The sequence below is a fragment of the Leptosomus discolor genome, chromosome 1 (genome assembly GCF_034619465.1).
Source record: "Leptosomus discolor isolate bLepDis1 chromosome 1, bLepDis1.hap2, whole genome shotgun sequence".
Lineage (NCBI taxonomy): Eukaryota > Metazoa > Chordata > Aves > Leptosomiformes > Leptosomidae > Leptosomus > Leptosomus discolor.
Genome location: NC_141391.1, coordinates 184,898,476 through 184,915,969, shown reverse-complemented (window position 1 = coordinate 184,915,969; position 17,494 = coordinate 184,898,476). Strand labels below are relative to the sequence as shown.

General features: G+C 40.4%; 1 protein-coding gene across 2 annotated transcripts in view; it reads left to right on the top strand.

Annotated features, from left to right (window-relative positions):
* Window positions 1-2,031: 2,031 nt before the first annotated feature.
* Window positions 2,032-17,494, top strand: part of ARID2 (AT-rich interaction domain 2) — a 104,197-nt gene continuing 88,734 nt past the window's right edge. The window contains exons 1-3 of one of the 2 annotated variants that reach the window (XM_086480405.1): window positions 2,032-2,143; window positions 2,304-2,397; window positions 3,530-3,627. In XM_086480405.1, coding sequence (XP_086336531.1) covers window positions 2,052-2,143; window positions 2,304-2,397; window positions 3,530-3,627 — 284 coding nt within the window. In that variant the 5' untranslated portion in view covers window positions 2,032-2,051. The other variant, XM_086480399.1, reaches the window with a different exon arrangement.

Below are 17,494 nucleotides of genomic sequence, written 5' to 3'. Positions count from 1 at the left end.
GGCAAATCTTACCAATTACCTCACTATGTCTCTGTCTCTATGGCTATATTCAAGCTGAAAGAGCATCCAAGTCAAAAGAAAAAAAAAATCTTGGGAAAAAAAACCCCACATGTAAGTTAGTACATGGAGTAGGAAGGAATTATAGTTTTCCTTCTTTAAGTGCTCACTTGGGGCCATAATGTGCCATTGATTTTAAAACACAGTTCCTTACTGACTTTAATGAGGAGTTCTGCTTAAAAAAAGCCTAAAGGCCTGATCTGGCCTTGGATTTCAACGCAGTGGTTGCGAGGGGCAAATGTTCCTCCAGAGTCTCTCAAACCGGAGCAAGCGCTCACCTGCGGCTCTGCTCGCCAGGGAAGGACAAATGCCCACCTGGGTCACCGCCTGCTCCACCTGAGGAGCAAAGGTTCGGTGGAAAGTGCTGTTCACCGCAGGGGCCCTTTCTCCCTCCTGTTTACCCCAAGCGGCACCCAGCGTGCAGGTCTTCTCCTGGGCTCCCCTGTATGGAAAATATGTCAGGAGACAAGTGTTTACTGACACTGTACAGACCACAGGCCTAGGGCAAAGCGGCCTGCAGTGGCACTGTTGGCTACTGCCCGTCCAGGGTGAGGGCCAAGACCTCCCTCCTTCATCAGTGTTATGCTGTGTGTTCTATTCATCAACGCACAGGCATTACATAGGCGGCTTAACTCGAGTCCAGCGGTCCTGAAGCACTTTGATTACAGGCCGTAGTATCTCCCAGAGAAAGAAGAAAAAAAAAAAAAATTTATGGAGCGAGCCAGAGCTCAGGCCCCTGCTGGCAAACCTCTCCAGGGCACCCCACGCTTGGGAAAGCGCTCGGCGTTGTCCTTCGGGGAGTTTTAAACACCTCCCGCCTCGAAACGCGGGGTTCCTGCCGCCCCCCCCGCCCCCGCCGTGCCATCCGGGGCGACTTCCTGCCCTTGGAAACACCTCGGGCCGGGGGACTCGGAAAGTTTTTCAAAAGTCCAAATGCACCAGTGCCCCCTTCAGTTGTTGCGTTCTCTCCCCTTGAAGTCAGGGCGTTGGGTTTAATCCAATTAAAAAATTCGGCCCCGCTTTCCAAATCCACCTTTCCTGCCCTCCCCCCACCCCCAACCCCCCCCCCCCCCCCCCCCGCCGCCAGCCAGCGGAGAGAGGCCGATCGGTGCGAGCCTGGCAAGGGAGGGCCCTTTCCCCGGCCCCTAGCCCCGGAACAACCGGTAGTAGCCGTTTTTTTCCTCCCCTCTTCTCCTTCTCCCTCGCCTCTTTCCGCCCGGCTTTGTGTGAAGTTTGCGGCACATTGCAGATGAGCCCTTAGCGGCGAGAGGAGCCTATTGTTCCCCGCCAGGAACTGCTTGCTGGGGCTGTGCTGGCTTTTGCCTTTAGAGCTGCCTTCTGCAGTACCGGGACCGGCCTCCGGGGTCCGCTGTGTTGCGCTCTCGTCCAGGCAGAAGCACGGCGGCCTCAGATCTTTTTGTCTGAGAGAGAAGAGAAGTGAATCCCGCTGCCGCCGCCACCGCCGCCGCCGCCGCTGCCGTAGCTGTACAGTGTGTGTGTGCGAGAGAGCGAGCGAGGGAGCGAGCGAGCGAGGGAGAGGGAGATCGCATGGAGCCGCGGCTGTAACACACACACACTGTCAATACCTCACTCCGGCTCCCCCCCCACCCCACCACAACAGTAACCCAATTCATTGTGTGATCCAGCAGCACCATGTTGAGTCTCATGTGCAGGCTGGATCGGTTGGGTTTGTGGTGCTGAGAGAGGCAGCAGCAGCGGGAGGAGGAATTACTGAGAGGTGCCCCTCTCCCTCCCTGTCTCTTTGCCTGTGTGTTGTGTGGAGACAGGACTCGCAATTACCACACTCTCTGGGCTCCCTTATTCCTTTTAAACTTTTTTTTAAACAAGCCCCTCTCCATGGCTGATCCCCGGCCGAGCACGGGCACCTGGGTCTCTTAAAGACAAGGAGGAGCCGGGGATTGTTGTTGTTGTTGTCGGCCGTTTTTTTTTTTAAATTGGATTTTTTTTTTACGAGAACCTTTTTTAATACAAAAATGGCAAATTCGACGGGTAAAAACCACGCAGACCAGCGGAGAAAGGGACTCGCTTTCCTGGACGAGCTGCGGCAGTTTCACCACAGCAGAGGGTGAGGAAAATGGGGAGATGGAACGGGAGGGGGGGAGGCTTTTAAACCGACCAGATCCAACTTCCAGCCCCTTCCCTGAAGGACACGGCAGCCCCAGCGAGGGGAGAAAAGGGGGCAGAGCTGACAAGTTGTGGTGTTTTGTGTGTATCTCCTTTGGCAGGTCTCCTTTTAAGAAGATCCCCGTGGTGGGTGGGAAGGAGCTGGATCTTCACGCTCTCTACACCAGAGTCACCACTTTAGGCGGATTTGGGAAGGTGAGTGGAAGTTTTAATTTGGGTTTCCCTCCCACTAACCTCTTCCCAAAAGTCTCCTCTGACCCCCGGGGGCGGCGGGGGGAGCTGGGGTGGCCGGGAACCGTCCTATTTAAAGCCGGTTAGAGAAGGTGGGGGGTGGAAGAAGGAAGCGAGCAGACAGGCAGGTTGGTGGCTTGGCCTTGTCGGTGGAGCGATGAAGGGGGATCCGGGGGTACGGCGCACACCCCGCTCGTGCCTCTCCCGCCTCCGCCGGAGCCCCTCGCCCCTGCCCCCCCTTCCCGGGAGAAGCCAGGAGGGAACAGAGAGCTCCGGTCGGCGAGAGGCAGCTTCTCTCGCTGGCGGTGGCAGCTCTGTGTGTGTCTCCCTCTCTCTCATAGAGGGAGAGACAGAGAGGAGAGAGTCTGAGTGCAGTTTTAGTGCAACTCAAAATTAGCGGGCATGTTTAACATCGATAATCGGCACGGAGCACGGGCTAGGAAACGATCCTCGCAGCCGGGGGGGGCCGGGCGCTGCCCTCCGAGCCCTTCCCGCAGAAAAATAACAAAAGGGGCACCCAAGACGGTGTGTAATCAAATAGCCATCTTTAGGCTTCAAGGCTAGGGACAGAAATGTAGGCCTCAAAAGAAAGGCCTCTCTGTGCCTGTGGATCTGTCTTGGGGGGACCCCCCGGGACGGCGCCCCCGCGCCCCGGAGGCCAGGGGGCGCCCCCGCCAGCACTTCCCCGCATTATTTTAAACTTCTTTGGGTTTTTAACGGACCGCGTTAAGATTTAAAAGGGGGCGACAGAGGGACTCCCGATTGGTTATTGTCCAGGCAGTAAAAACAAAAACAAACAAACCCCAAAACAATACCAAGCCTCCCGGCCGCCCCCCCCCCCCCCCGAAAAAAAATTAACGTGTATATTAAAAAATAAAGAAAGTAAAATACCGGTGGGGAGCAGGATTATCCCCGAAGGAGATTGCCGACTGTCAGTAAAATATATAGTCCTAAATCCCATATACATTCGTGTTTATTTCTTTCTATATATTTATCTACTTGCTTCATGGCAGCTCGTGTTTTTTTGTGACGTTCGCTGTCAACGACGTGTTTCTGTGTACGTTGTGTATCTCGGCCTGTGTGTTGTTTTTGACAGGTATCAGAGAAGAATCAGTGGGGAGAAATTGTAGAGGAGTTTAACTTTCCCAGAAGTTGTTCTAACGCTGCCTTCGCTTTAAAACAGTATTACTTGCGGTGAGTGCTACCAAGCTGTTGCAGTAGTATTTTTGAGTGTGGGATTATGTTCAGTTTTCAGTGTGTGCAATAATAAAAATATCCCTACTTTTTAAAAAATGCTATAAAATAAAGCAGAAAGAACTTGTAATTCCTTACTGGTCTGGTGCAGTGATCAGTTAAAGGCAATTCTGTTTTGTAGTTATTTTATTTATATTTTCCATCTGCAAACCTTAAACTTTGAAGGGATCCCAAGTATATAAACAATATATGTCAGAGCCATTTTTATTGATTGTTTTAGAACGACAGTACTAAAGGACTTAGTAAGAGATCGTGTTATTGTAGTTACAGAAACTTAGCTTAATTTTTGGAGCACTGAAATGTGTTGATACATGTAAACTTGTTTACTGCTCAGTGGGGTCAGACATTGAATGAAAATGCATCTGCAGGAAGGTAGACTGCTTTGGATAAATTATATTGTTATCAGTTACCAGCAGCATACATTATTTTTTATTTTAGAGTACAAAGAGGTAAATAATTTTTTCTATTACTTGCAAAATAGTGGGTTTCTGCAGTTTTTAAAAATAGGATTGCATTCCTTGAAATGATACAGGTTATTTTTTGTAATGCAGATTATTTTTTAATGTAGCATGGAGTTCCTATTGAATATTTTTAGGTTAGTGTGTGTGGTACTTCTCAGTTACTAGATGAGGGGGGTTTTTAAAATAATTTTTATTCACTTTTGGTGATTATTCTTTGTGTGAAAGATTTTAAAAATATTGCCTATACAGTGTTTTTAGATCCTATATATAGACCATTATATTTCATTTAGAATAAAGTTTTATGCATGTTGGTTAAGGAACGTAGTTTTCTGTTTCTGAATTGTATAAATGATATTTTTCATTGCAATTACTGATAATACAGATGTGCAATACGTACAGAAGATGTATGGGCTTTTGGACTTCTGTTTTGGTGGTCTGAGTACACACAAGCTTTATCTGTCTCTAGTTTGGCCTTCTGAATTAGGAAATGCAGTAATTGTACAGGTGCGCTTTCTATTGGTTGTCCTAGATTGACTTCCAGCTTGAAGCTGTAGAGTTCATAGCACAGTGGAGCAGTTATTGAGTTACAATGATGTCTGGAAAACCTTAGTCAGATATCTGTAGTTAGTGAATTTTTCTTTTTTTGGTAGTGACATATGATTGCTTTAAGATCCAGACTTAAGAAAAGAAATTACCATTGTTAATAGCTTTAGCAAAGTTTATCATTGCTAGCAGGCCTTAGAATGAAGGGAAGCTCACTTTAGGATGTCCTTCTGTTTTCTCTGTTGTGGTTTGGTGGTGTTTTTTTTTTTTTTTCTTTCTCCTACTACATAGTATTGAGACAGTGTTGCTGAAGATTTGTTGGATCACAGAAAGCAGTTTTTTGCTTTTTGAGTTTTTCTGTTGGACCGTGTAGTCTATTACTTGACTAGATTTTACATATAATTTGAAAATGATAGGGTTTTGATTTTTACCCTTTCCTTTTTATTTCCATATTTTGTGTTTGAATGGCCTAACTTTTCGCAGTAGAAGGTTGTATGTCATTTGTGTTTTCATCTGTATTTTGAAAGCATTTATATGCTGTGACAGTTAGCACAATTAATGTTAATTTAGCTTTCTAATGACTGTAAATTTTTAATAAGATACTACTTTTTAATTTAGAATCAGACATACAAAAATGTTCTTTTTATTATTAGCATGCTGGTATTGACATTATTGAAAATACAGTTGTTGAAAATACGTGTAAATGATTACATACAAATAATCAAAAGGTTTTTTATTTATTTGGAATTTAGAAAAAAGTTGATAAACAGTTAAGATGAAGAATCTTTAAAAATGTCTGGTTTATCATAATCTCTGTGATTTATGTAGGCTGTTCTGAAATAAACTGTCAAGGTTGTTGGTTGTGGGGTGGATTGGTTTTTAGTGGTTGTTTTTGGTTTTTTTTTGTTTTTGGTTTTTCTAAATTACTGCTTTACTCACTGTTGCTTCAGACATAATCTAAGTTTGATGTGAACTGTTTCCCAGCTGAGTTCACCTCCTTACATGTGCAGTAATAAGACTGTATATATACACATGTATCTCTGCTAGGTTAACGTTCATTTAGCTTTAAACTAGAAGGTTTGGGGGGGGGATTTGGTTATAGGGAAAGAAAAATGCTGTGGTGATAAATTTGTAAAAAGGGTCTTGTTTATCTGTGTTGAAGAACATTACCTGAGGTTTCTTACAGGGCTAGATTTTCATGAACTGCTGAGCAATTACCCTTGGAAAAAAAAAAAGTTCCTCTTGAGTCTCAAGTATGACTATAATCTTGGCCTCACTATTGTAATGACTTTGGAAACAAAGCCAAACAAATTGAGGCCTATCAACTTTTCTGTAAATTTTTATCCAATTGTATGTTGTGCGTTCTGTAAAGCGGGGGATCTGCATGGCAGATGGGACGCTGTTGAATTTAGAGGGATTCAGTGGTGTGCACCTACATGAATACATTTGCAGATTTGGATTCATGATGATTTGTGATGAAAGTTGCTTCTTTCTATGAAACATCTGGCATACCATGTTCGCTGAGATAAGATCTCAAGCTACATGGACCACTTGCTCGTTTTGCTGTTATCTCTATAATAATGCTGTCATTTTGGCTTAAAATTACTGTGTAAATAATTTAAAAAGTTGAATTATTTGTGTGATGTCAGTAGTCCCGTTGGCTTGATCAAACCGAACATTTTGCAAAACAGTCATTGGGTTATGGTTTTTCTAGGCAGTTGCGAGGCGTGTCTGTTTAAATAACTTTTTCATTTTGACTGTTGTGAGATTTTGCTGGGTGTCTTTGGGAATGTATGTTAAGCTTCATTAAAGATGAGAATTGTTTAAACTTCTGATATAATTCTGATGGGCTTTATGATAGGTGATACTTGAATACATGATAGGTAGTCCTGTCTACCCCTTCTCCCTTGCACTGCCCTCTCTCTTCTCTCACTGGAAAAAGTTATTTATAATAGGGAAAGTCTGAACCGTTCAAACTTTTGTGCCTTTGTTGCTTTGAGCCGTCTGACAGGTGAAGTAATTTATGCACTGTGGTTCTTAGTGAGCAGTCAAAAGCCACAGTGCCGATAACCATTGATAGACTGTACTTGTTAATGTAGTTCTGTAAGTCTCTACAGCATCAGAGAGTGTAATTCCCTTGGATGTAGTGCAAATTAGATGTTTCATCTCAATTGAGGTGAATTAGTAAAGCATTTTCTAAATGCTTCTCTAAAGATTATTTTATAATGTTAATGAAAATATTTTAATATGGGGTAATAAATGTAAACATCAGTAATGTGGGCATGCTTCTACGTTTTTGTGCATTGGTAAACATACAGTAGGTGAAAAGAAAGTTAACATGAAATGTAGGCTGGTTTTTATGTTAATGGTTGATTAGGTTACAGGCCTACAAAGAATTGGGTTGATGTGACCATACATTAGTATAAGGTTCTGTTGGGTTTCCTGTAAGCGTGAGCAATACATTTATTTCTGTTGTGAGTCTTCATCTGTTCTTGGGGAGGGAGACTTTGCAAACTAAATGCGCAAATGAAGTATGCCTAACAATTAAAAATCAGTTTGCTTTTAAAAGGTGTTTATCTGCATTAAGAGAAATTATGTGAAAGGACTAAGTGTTAAGGTAAAATAAGTTTAAGTCTCAGTTCTGCAGAGGATTTCTGAAAGGTGGGAAGCAGATGTGTAATGTAAGCTTCTGGTAAAGGCAGCAGAAATGAGTTAATACTAGTTAAAGGTGAATAAGAATTTGCTGTTGTAAATACTGGGGAGGTAAGGGGAAGTCAAGTAGAGAAGAAAGAGGTCAGTTTTTAAATGAGAAGTTGCATAAAGTTATAATACAGACAAGCCACTATGCTGAATTTCCTGAAATTTCATATATAGTAGGATGGAAAAGTGTGAGCAGTTCAGGACCAAAGGAAATAGTTATTGACAGCAAACAGAGGGGATTCTTGAAAGATCTGAAGATATTTGTAAGTCATTTGATCTTCAAGATGCCACTAAGAAATTGCATAATAGTACTGATTTCTTTAAAAAAAAAAAAAGGGGAGGGGGCCAGGAGGACACAAAAAGGCATGAGCTGAAGAACTAGATACATTTAAGAGATTCTGTTCCTAGTAAAATAATGGCAGAAATATTAGGAAAACAATAATAAGCAGCCTGGAATTTTCCAAGCAAAATTACTTTAAAAGAGTTTTCTTTGTTATTCTTGTTCAGTGTTTAAAATTAGGACCTGATACTGCAACAGCATCTGCACACAGATCAGTGAGTATGGAGAAGTACAGGACTGGCTTGCTTGCCAGATCTGATTGCAGGTTCAAGGCCCCAGTGGATGAAGAGAAAGTTGTAGCTGTAGTAATATTTTACATACTTTCTAAAATTCAAATACCTCTCAGAATCTCTCATTAACAAATTATGTATGTATATGGATAGTCATCTGAATAAAAAATTGGTTGAAGGACCATAAACAAAAATAGAACAAAATATAAAGAATAGATTTGGTGAGTCACAGCAGCTTTAGTGCTAAAAGAGTAACATCAGTGCTTACATATGCATGTAGTAATACAAGTTTAGCCATTTTAGGTGTATTTAGTGTCTGGATTGATTAACTTTATGAGAAGGTGAATAGTAAGTACGCTTGTGACATTAGCAGAGAACGATAGTGGGAAGAGTTAAACACAAGTCAGGGCAGAAAAGAAAAGGTTGTCTAAAGAAATCAAGCATATTGTTGGAAAGTACAAATGAGATTTAGTTTGGAAAATGCAAGCTAAAACAGTTGAGGGAGAGTAATCCAAAACAGGTATTCATTGTGAGGGAATAACCTGGAAAGCAGTATTGCTGAAAAAGGGATAGGAGTGATACCATGGGCCTGATAATCCTGTCAGTTGTGTGCACCCAACTCCCTTTCATATGAAAGGGATTTGTGCATGCTTCTGACGGGAAGAACAGGCCCCAGTCTGCAATATGATATATAGACTTTGTGAAAATCAGAATGAGTTTAGGTTGCATCCACAGAGGCTTTGAACAAGTGGGAGATGAGTTTTTTGTATGAGATTGTGTGACTGTGTTTGGAGTCCCGTTTTACTTTCAGAGCCTTTGCAACAGGTGGGGCAACTTAGCAGAAGCTTGGAGAAAAGCAACAAGATGTTAAGAAGGCTGAAGGCACTAATTGATTAAAAAAATTTTGAGAAATAAATATGTTTTGCTTGACTAAATTAACATTTTGGGCGAGAAGGGGAAATGTTATCTTACAAGCATTTTGAAGGGCCTAAATACTTAAAAGGGAGAAAATCTTTAAATAAAATAAGAGACTGTGTTAATGTGTAAGCTGAGATGAAACCGAGGAAGAAAATTCAGAGCAGATAGCAGCAAGAACCCCCCCAAGATATACCTGTGTACCTTCTGAATAGCATGCTGGGCGGAGTAGGGGGGAAACCCACACCACGGGTCATTCAGAACTAGCCTGGTCAGGACAGTAATACGCGTGCAACAGGTAATGAGCCCGGACTGGCAGAGAAATGGACCAGATGACCTTACAGGTTCTGTCCATCCTTGAGTAACACTGTAATGGAATGAAGGCTTTCATCTCGTGTAGCTACAGACTTTTATTGCAACACCACAGACTTCACCTGCAGAATCTGTTGCGCTTAATTTTGTCAGGAGTCCTGCAGTCATTGGCAAGACAGGAAACAAATGCATGGCTGACATTTTTATGACTTTTTTTTTTTAAAAAAAGTTATTTTTCCCCCCTCAAGAATTGTTAATGTGTGTTTCAGTTAGACGTCTGAGGCCTTGCTCTTAAGTCTGAAGCGACTATTTTACGTAGTTGGAGGGGGAATGTTGGTTTAGTTGTACTGTAATCATACAGTCAACATATTCACAATCAAGACTAGTTACTGTTCATGCTATAAAGCTTTACTTAGGGTAATTAAATATGTTGGTTGTTGAAATCTTAGAGTGCCTTTCAATAGAAGTTATTTATTTGGTTAGATGTTGTTGGGAATCTGCTCAAAAGAAAACAGACCTTTTATAATACAAAATTTGCATTAGGCCTCTTCTGAGGAGAGCAAGCAGCAGGTGAAAGGAAACGTATCTACCTTTAAAATTGCTCACTCAGACTTTTGTTGTGATACTAGTCACTATGCAGATGAGTTTGGCCTCTATCAAAGTTTCTGAGCTTTTCCTTCAGGGGGTAAACAACTCCTTCCTGCTGAAAAATGTAGTGAAAAATTAGTGTGATGAATGTTAACATATTTTCTCTTCCTGATTATTTTTCTGCAAGCTTTTTGTTAGAAATGACCTAAATCACTGCTGCTAAGCTGAAATATATTGGTTTATTTGGGGAGGGGTGAATGTTGTTCTTCAGTTTTAATACAGAATTCTGATTGTTTAACTTGAAAGCTTATCTAGACAGATGTCAGAACTAGTAACCTACAAAGAGCAAGTTTCTGGCAACAGTATAACAACTGTGGTGACTTCAGGACCTACTGAGTCTTCTAATAATTGGTGGGAAGTTTATATGTTAAGACCATTTTCTAATCTTTAACTGAAACAGTATCAAAATTAATTTATGCTTTAAAATTATTAATAGCTGTGGTAACGTCTTAGGTTTGGATAAACGGTAAGCATATTACAAGATCAAAAATGCATATGGAATGCAAGGTTATTGCTTCTTTCCTTGTGAAGTGGAATAAGCCTGGGCTAAGAAAAGTGGCGGGCTTTTTTATTTTATTTTAGAGCTAGTAGGCTGTAATTACGTTGTTTATTTGCACATAAACCTCAGTAGATAAGACTCTCATACTCCTTTTTTTCTTTCCTAACCCCCTTCCCCACTTTTCACGGTAATAAAATAGAGAAGTATCATTTGTTAAGTTTTACAGGTGAGGTACTAGAGTTACACAGAACTTCAGACCATTACTTTTGAGAGTGCATGTCAAATAGGAATGAAATTGAAAAACAGTGAAGCCTTTTTTTGTTTTGTTTTGTTTTGTTTTTTTCCCCTCCTGATAATGCTAGAATCCAGTTCTGGCAGGCAAATTTCTTCTTCCTGAGCCTTAGTTAAAACCATCCATTTAGCCCAAAAAGGGGGCTACTATTATTTACTATCTTTTAAGGTTTCTCTATAATCAATAGCTGAGGAAGCAGTGTCTGAAAAATAAAACAGGATAATGTTATGTTCTGTGAGTTGGAAAACTGAAAACTTAAGTATGTAACAGATTATGAGAATGGATTGTCTGTGTTTTGTTTTGCTGTGTTTTGTTTTAAAATGCTTGTTCAGAGTGTCAGTGGTGTCTTGCAGCTCAAATGGGACTACTTGGAGTAACTGTAGTACCAGTCCATGTTATTAGAAGACATATAGTTCACAGAGGGAATTGGGTATAGGCCAGAGATCCCATCACATGATATTGTTTCTGGTTATCAGTTTGATACATATTTATTCTGTGGCCTTAGTTAAATCATTTGCCATCTTTTTATTCATATTTATAAAGTGAGTATACTGATGTTTGTTTACCTATCTCGCAGAGAAGTGTGAGACTGTAAGCTCTTTAATGCAGGGATTGTGTCTCTTCATCCTTCTATGTCATATCTTAAATATTTGAAAATGAATATAAATTAGGAATATATGAGGAAAATAAAACTATTCATAAGCGTGTTTGCCCTCTGCAGTGTCGAGAAGCAGAAAATATAGCATAGATGAGAGGAAGAACAATCTTTATTCTTTAGGGAATAAATAAACTTGGGATACCTAAGCAGAGAAATATTGGAACGGTTGAAAGAAAGAAGCTTATCTTAAGGAAGGATAATAAAACAGCAAGATGGTACCCAGAATAGTGAGCTTAGGCTTTGCCTGAGGCGCTAGATTAGTGAGCTAGGTATCAGATCTAAAATACAGTCTCCTTGGAGCAACAAGTTCAAGTCTAAACAGACCTGAATTAGATTTTCAGCAACAAGGTAGTGACACAGAGTTCTCTACTTTTTGCTTTCCTATCTTTAAACTGAATGTGCATCTATTTATTTTAACTCCAGATAGATTGTAGCAAGCCAGCTATGCTGCAAAAGGGGTTGCATACTGTTAGAGTGGAGTTGTGTGGAATGATGCGCTGGAGCATGTTTGTCTGCAAGAGTGAGCTGTGTTCATGCTATTTTCCGTTTTTATTGGTGTGGGAGGAGCAACTGTTGAGAGTAGTAGTCTTTCAGAATAATTTACAGTGTTACTTGTCAATCTATAGCTGCCTAAAATACATTAAAATGCTCTAAAGTAAGGCAATGACTCTGTTTCAGAGGCACCTTTTCTCTCACAGTGTTTGCTGGACTTTTCATATGTTTGTATGCTGAAGTTTAGATGGTCATACTTATGGCTGCATGCATTTCTCCATTGTTACGTGCGGTGACGTCTGCTGGTTGGCCTCTGCCTCCCAGTCCAAAGGTTGCTATGCTTCCATGATAATCCATGTGTAGAGATTCTCAACTGTGTAAATCACTAAATCACATGACTAACTTCGAGAAGCTCTGTTAGAGTTCTTTGAAGCACTTTGAAGTGCTGTAACAATGTGTATTACTGAGACATAATGTGTTGGGGTAACTTTTCATTTGGGATCCATCCCAGGGGCTTAATTAAGATAAATGGAAATAGTTTACTTTGGGGGTAAATCTGGCAAGTTCTGAGGATGTTAACAATGATTATGACGTAGGATAGGTGTAGAACTGTGTGCAGGGGTTTGTTTGGTTTTTTAAAAAGTATATTTGTATTAAAAGAAAACTTGTGGAAATAAACTTAGGCACAGTTCTTCCCTTACATGGCTATTTTGCTCAGGAGTATCTAGGTTCTAGTGACCTCTATTAAATGATGTAGAATCCAGGCAATGGCCAGGTAAACAGCGCCATGTTACAGAATTCACATATGTCCTATGTAATTTTGGGGAGGATGGTAGAGCTTTGAAACACCGGAGATTACAGAGCTGTTTCTTGGACACTTTTCTCCCCCCAGTACCATATTTGAAAACCTAGGAGAATTCACATTTCTAACAGTATATGGTCATATAATGCTACAGTTGCACAGTAAATACGTGAAAAAAAATCAAGAATGACCTCATTTAAGTATGAATGTGCAAGCCTAACTTTGTCTCTAGAGAATATTCTTCATAATAGAGCCTTGTGCTCTCTGTGGTAAATGAGAATAAATTCCATGGCAGTATTATTCTGTTCTATCACTGCAAGATACCTTTTTCCCCTCATATGTATATACACATAGATCTGACTCATTGTTCAACATGGTAATTGCTTAATCTCAATATTAGTTATTTCTGAGGAGGTTTTGAGTGTGCTTTCTGGGCATCCTTTCCCCACTGTCTTGGTGTCCATGGTGCTACCCATGTGGGCCAATTCAGAAATCCTGTCCTTTGCTTGTGGGCTGAGGGGGATTCACTGTTGCAATACTGCTTACCCTGGCTGCCTAGCTCACAGGTCTTTTTGTCTCTCATTCTCTGCTAATCGTCATCTTCTCAATCTTTGGCTACAAGCCAGAATTCATCTTCTGTGCCTTGACCCCTTGATATCTGTACGCAGTGACTGCACATGGAATATTTACTGTAATCAAATGAATTCCTAATTGTAAAGAAAGTTGAAGGAAAGAAAAGGTGTACGCAGGTAAAAGGGCAAGAGTACAAAGCACTAAATGTCAGGTGCCTAGCAACAGTAAAATACTGTCTTTTACAGCAAAATGATAATAGATTCCATGGTACCTGAAAAAAAATCTGCAGCTGTGGACATGCAGAATTCACAGGATCCAGACAAATATCTAAGGGATATTTCACACACCTGAAAAATGTGCTTTTGGGTACTCTGCAGACCCAGTCAGGCATTGCAGCATTGGTGTGTATTTTGCTTGTTCTTCCAAGGTCATTTTTATAACTAAGGTATGGAAAAACAATTTTTTTTTTCATGATTATGTGCAAAGGCTGACCCCTGTAGTGAGTTATTGTGTTTAATTTGATTAGGAGAATATACGAGGTCCTAACTACCGTGCAGCTTGGAATACTTTCAGTAAGCTTTTTTTTTTTCTTAAATGCTTCGAAGTACTGTATTTCCTTCCAACTTACCTAAACTTGTTATCCTGTTTAATGCCATGTGCTTATCTGTTTATATAACACAAAGTTATTACTAGAAAGATATTATGTTAGTCAATGCAGATGGAATCATAGTAAAAGTCTGGAAAATCAAAATACAATACTTCTGACAATGACTTTATCATGTTTAATGTTGTTTCATTAATATATCCTGAAGTCAATACAGTGTTATTACTGAAATATAGTTACATTCCTAGAAAGGTGTTTTTTGTCATAGATGAATACATTCTTTTTCTGTTTAGATTTTTATATTGCCAGTACACAAATCCCATTTTTCTGTAGTAGCGTTCATTCTCCTAATAAGCGGTTTTATTGTATTTTGAACAGAGTTAGTCCAGCTGTTCAAGAAAGTACTTCTTAAGTAAGATCAAAGAAAAAAGTGACTTAAAAATAATCTACTGTTCTGTATGTAACTGTAAACAAACACACAGCTTCCCTAAATGTGCTGATATATTTCTGTATGGGTTTGTGTGTGATGCAGTTTAAAATGTTGATTGTCCATAAATTGATGTGCCTGGTAGAAAGCAAAAATACTCTTGTTAGTTTTATGGTGACATGGTGCTTCTGTAGGTCTGTTGTAAGAGCTATGTTTGTGGACTTCTGCCCATGTGGAATTCTCAGTAGGTCTACTTAGGGAGAATCTCATTCCTCTTCACAGCTGGGCTGAAAGTGGTGGCATCTTGTGTCAGTCCTGCAGTGTGCTTGTAAAGGTCATGTGTGTAAGATCTGGACCATGTATATTAACAGAAAATATGCCTGCTTTAGCAAGGAAAAAAACTTTAAAGGGTGCGTTGGGCAGGAGTCTGCTGTAGAAGCCATCAAGTGGAAGTGGCTTTCAGGGCCGTGTCTCTTTTCTTAAGGCTTTTTAGGTTCAGGTGGTATCCGTTTTCTATGGTTTGTGGCTTCAGAGACTTCATGTATTTCTTGACTTGTCAGCTGCCCGTCAGGAAGACACACATCTCCTGACCAGGCAGCCAATTAATCCAGATGTGCAGCTTGGAGGCTCTAAGATGCGTGTGTTCTGCTAGGTTGCTGGCCTGGCAGAAGACACTTGTGCTCTGAGTAGTCAGCGACCCAGCTGGGAAGCCACGCTAACTCTGCCTCCCCTTGGCCCAGATAACACAGGCTGCTTCTCAGTCACCTGTAGGCCAAAGAAGAGGGGAGGCAAGGTGTTTGGAGGGATTTTAATGGGAGGGGGAGAGAAGACCACTTGAGCATAGGTAGTGGAATTGCAAAGGGAAGGAAAGTGAATATAGAGTGAGCTGGGTGTGTTCATGCATTGGGTGAGGAGACGAGAATGTGGGAATGTTGGAGGGAAACTGTTTGGAAGGGTGGATGGGATAGATACTGTAGAAGGAAAAGCAGGGATTATGTAATCCAGTGCTGCTAAGTTAGTCTTTAATGGCCAACTTCCTCATTTAAATTGGTCACTGGATATTAATCGACTTGTGGCCCAGATGCTGTCTTGCTACTGAGTGAAGGCTGTCATTATTCATAAAGTGCTGAGTGGTCTCTGACTTGAGTTGCACCATCTGCTTTCTACAGTGAGGTTCTGATTTACTGGTACAAACATTCTAGTGGTCCTTCTGCATCTTTGCTTGCGTTACCAGTGCTGCGTGAACAGAATTAATTTCTGTTCTTGGTTTATAGTTTTCATTAACACTGAATTTACCATTTTAATTTTGGTTTAAAAAAATATCTGTCATCATCACAATTACTGTTACTTTTATCCTTATATTAAAATATCATAAAGGTATAAAATTGCATATAATCAAATAAAGGATTTTATCTCTTAAAGAGCTTGCAGGGAGAAAGGTCTCATCTTGGAAAATATTTCTTCATGGATATTGCTGCACTTAAGAAGGATACAGTTGTGGAACAGTAAGGGTTTCTTCAAATGCTGTTGTTACGTTGAGGAAATTAGTAACGTTTATGAATATTTTGTATGCTAATTACGTAAGAAATGCATAAATTTTGTTGTATGTGTATATATATATATATACACACACCTCATATGCAAGACTGGATGTTAGCTTAAGTTTGGGACCGGTTGCATGGACTTTCTGTCCGACCTCTAATACTACACATATGTTACAAGTGCATTTTCAATGAGAGAGGAAGAGACTTTTCAACAGGAGAGGAGCAAACTTTCAAAAGTTCCAAGAATTTTTTTTTTATACCTACAAACAAAGATTTAGAGACCAAGTTTGGATCTTACAGGTGGAAGTAGATGCAAAATACTCTTTTATTTTGACAGTTCTTGATTGTTGTGATGTGAAACTGTTGCTTGTCCCAGGCCTTAGTCTTGTGTGGTTTGGAAAGAGAACTTTTAAACTCAGCCTGCTGTAAGCAGAGTGTATGAAATGGCTGTTGTTTAAAACTACTCCAAGTTATGGAGTGTAAGTTGTTCTGATGAAAACAGTTAGTGGATAGAGGGCAGATGAATTAGTTGAAGATGTGGACAACTATATTTTTCATGCAACTCTGCAATTTCTACCATGTTATACAAGTATTACCATACAGCTACATAGTTTTTGTTTCTGCTATGACTGGAATTAAGTTTGCTATTAAATATTTTTTTAATTTTTTATTAAAGATAATGTAAATTTATGTTTAGCAATAGCGCTTATTGCCACTTTCTTTTAAGCTGTCGGCCACACTGATGTCTCCAGAGAATAAAAACAACACATTATTTAAAAGGGGTATGTATCTCCTTTCTCTACCTCTTGCCCTACTTCAGTGCGTAGAGGAGGGTGGAAAAAGAGCATAGAACATCATTCTTGCTTGCCTATGTACATCAGAAATTATTGCTGTTATCTTATATAGCAGCTTGTGGTATCCCTTTTCAAGCAGACAGTCCTGCTGTCCCTTAAGTGGCTGCTGTGCTGCTGGCATTGCCCCCCAGTAGTGATACGAGCTCGGCTTTTAGGGTTTTGGTGGCAGTGAGGGCTTGTTTTGTTTTGTTGGGTTTTTTGAATTGTAGAGACCTGCTTTTGTGGAGACCTGCATCACGGTTCCACTGCCTACATTAGCTACAGAGGCGAGCTAGCAGATTCTGGTCTTGAATTGCCTACTCCTGCTGTTGTTTATTTATTTGTTTATTTTTATTTGATGAAGTTTAATAAGTTACTCATACTGCCTTATGGTTAATTTTCTGAAAAGAGAGGGTTTTTTCGGTTGCCTGCCTTTTAAATTTCTGAAGGGAAGTCCCATTATAGACTAAGAAGGAAGAACAGCACACAGAATATACAGGAAAGGACTCCACACATTTAGGCAAGTATTCATTCTTGGTATATCCCCCCCGCCCCCCCCCCCCCCCCCCCCCCCAAACTAGTTTTTACTACAGTAGATCAAGTCTTGTCACAGGTCATTTTCAGGGCTTAACAGTTCTGTTATCTTCTTGGAAGTTATTTACAGATGGAGATAAGTAGGGGTTTTGGCTAATACTTAAAATGGAGTAGCAATTTAATGAGAATGATCAAATTAGTAAAATCTTCAGAAGGTCTCAGCATAGTATGTATGTGGATATTAAATGAGGAAGAGAGAGAAAGATGAGAGGATCTTAGTGAGTTTTAAAATGAAGGTATGTGATGATGAAAGAGGTTGTTATTTTTATGGTACTTTCAAGAAAGTCGAGTAAGGACATTTTGTTTGCCAGAAGTGATCCTAGAACAGGACAGCTTTCGT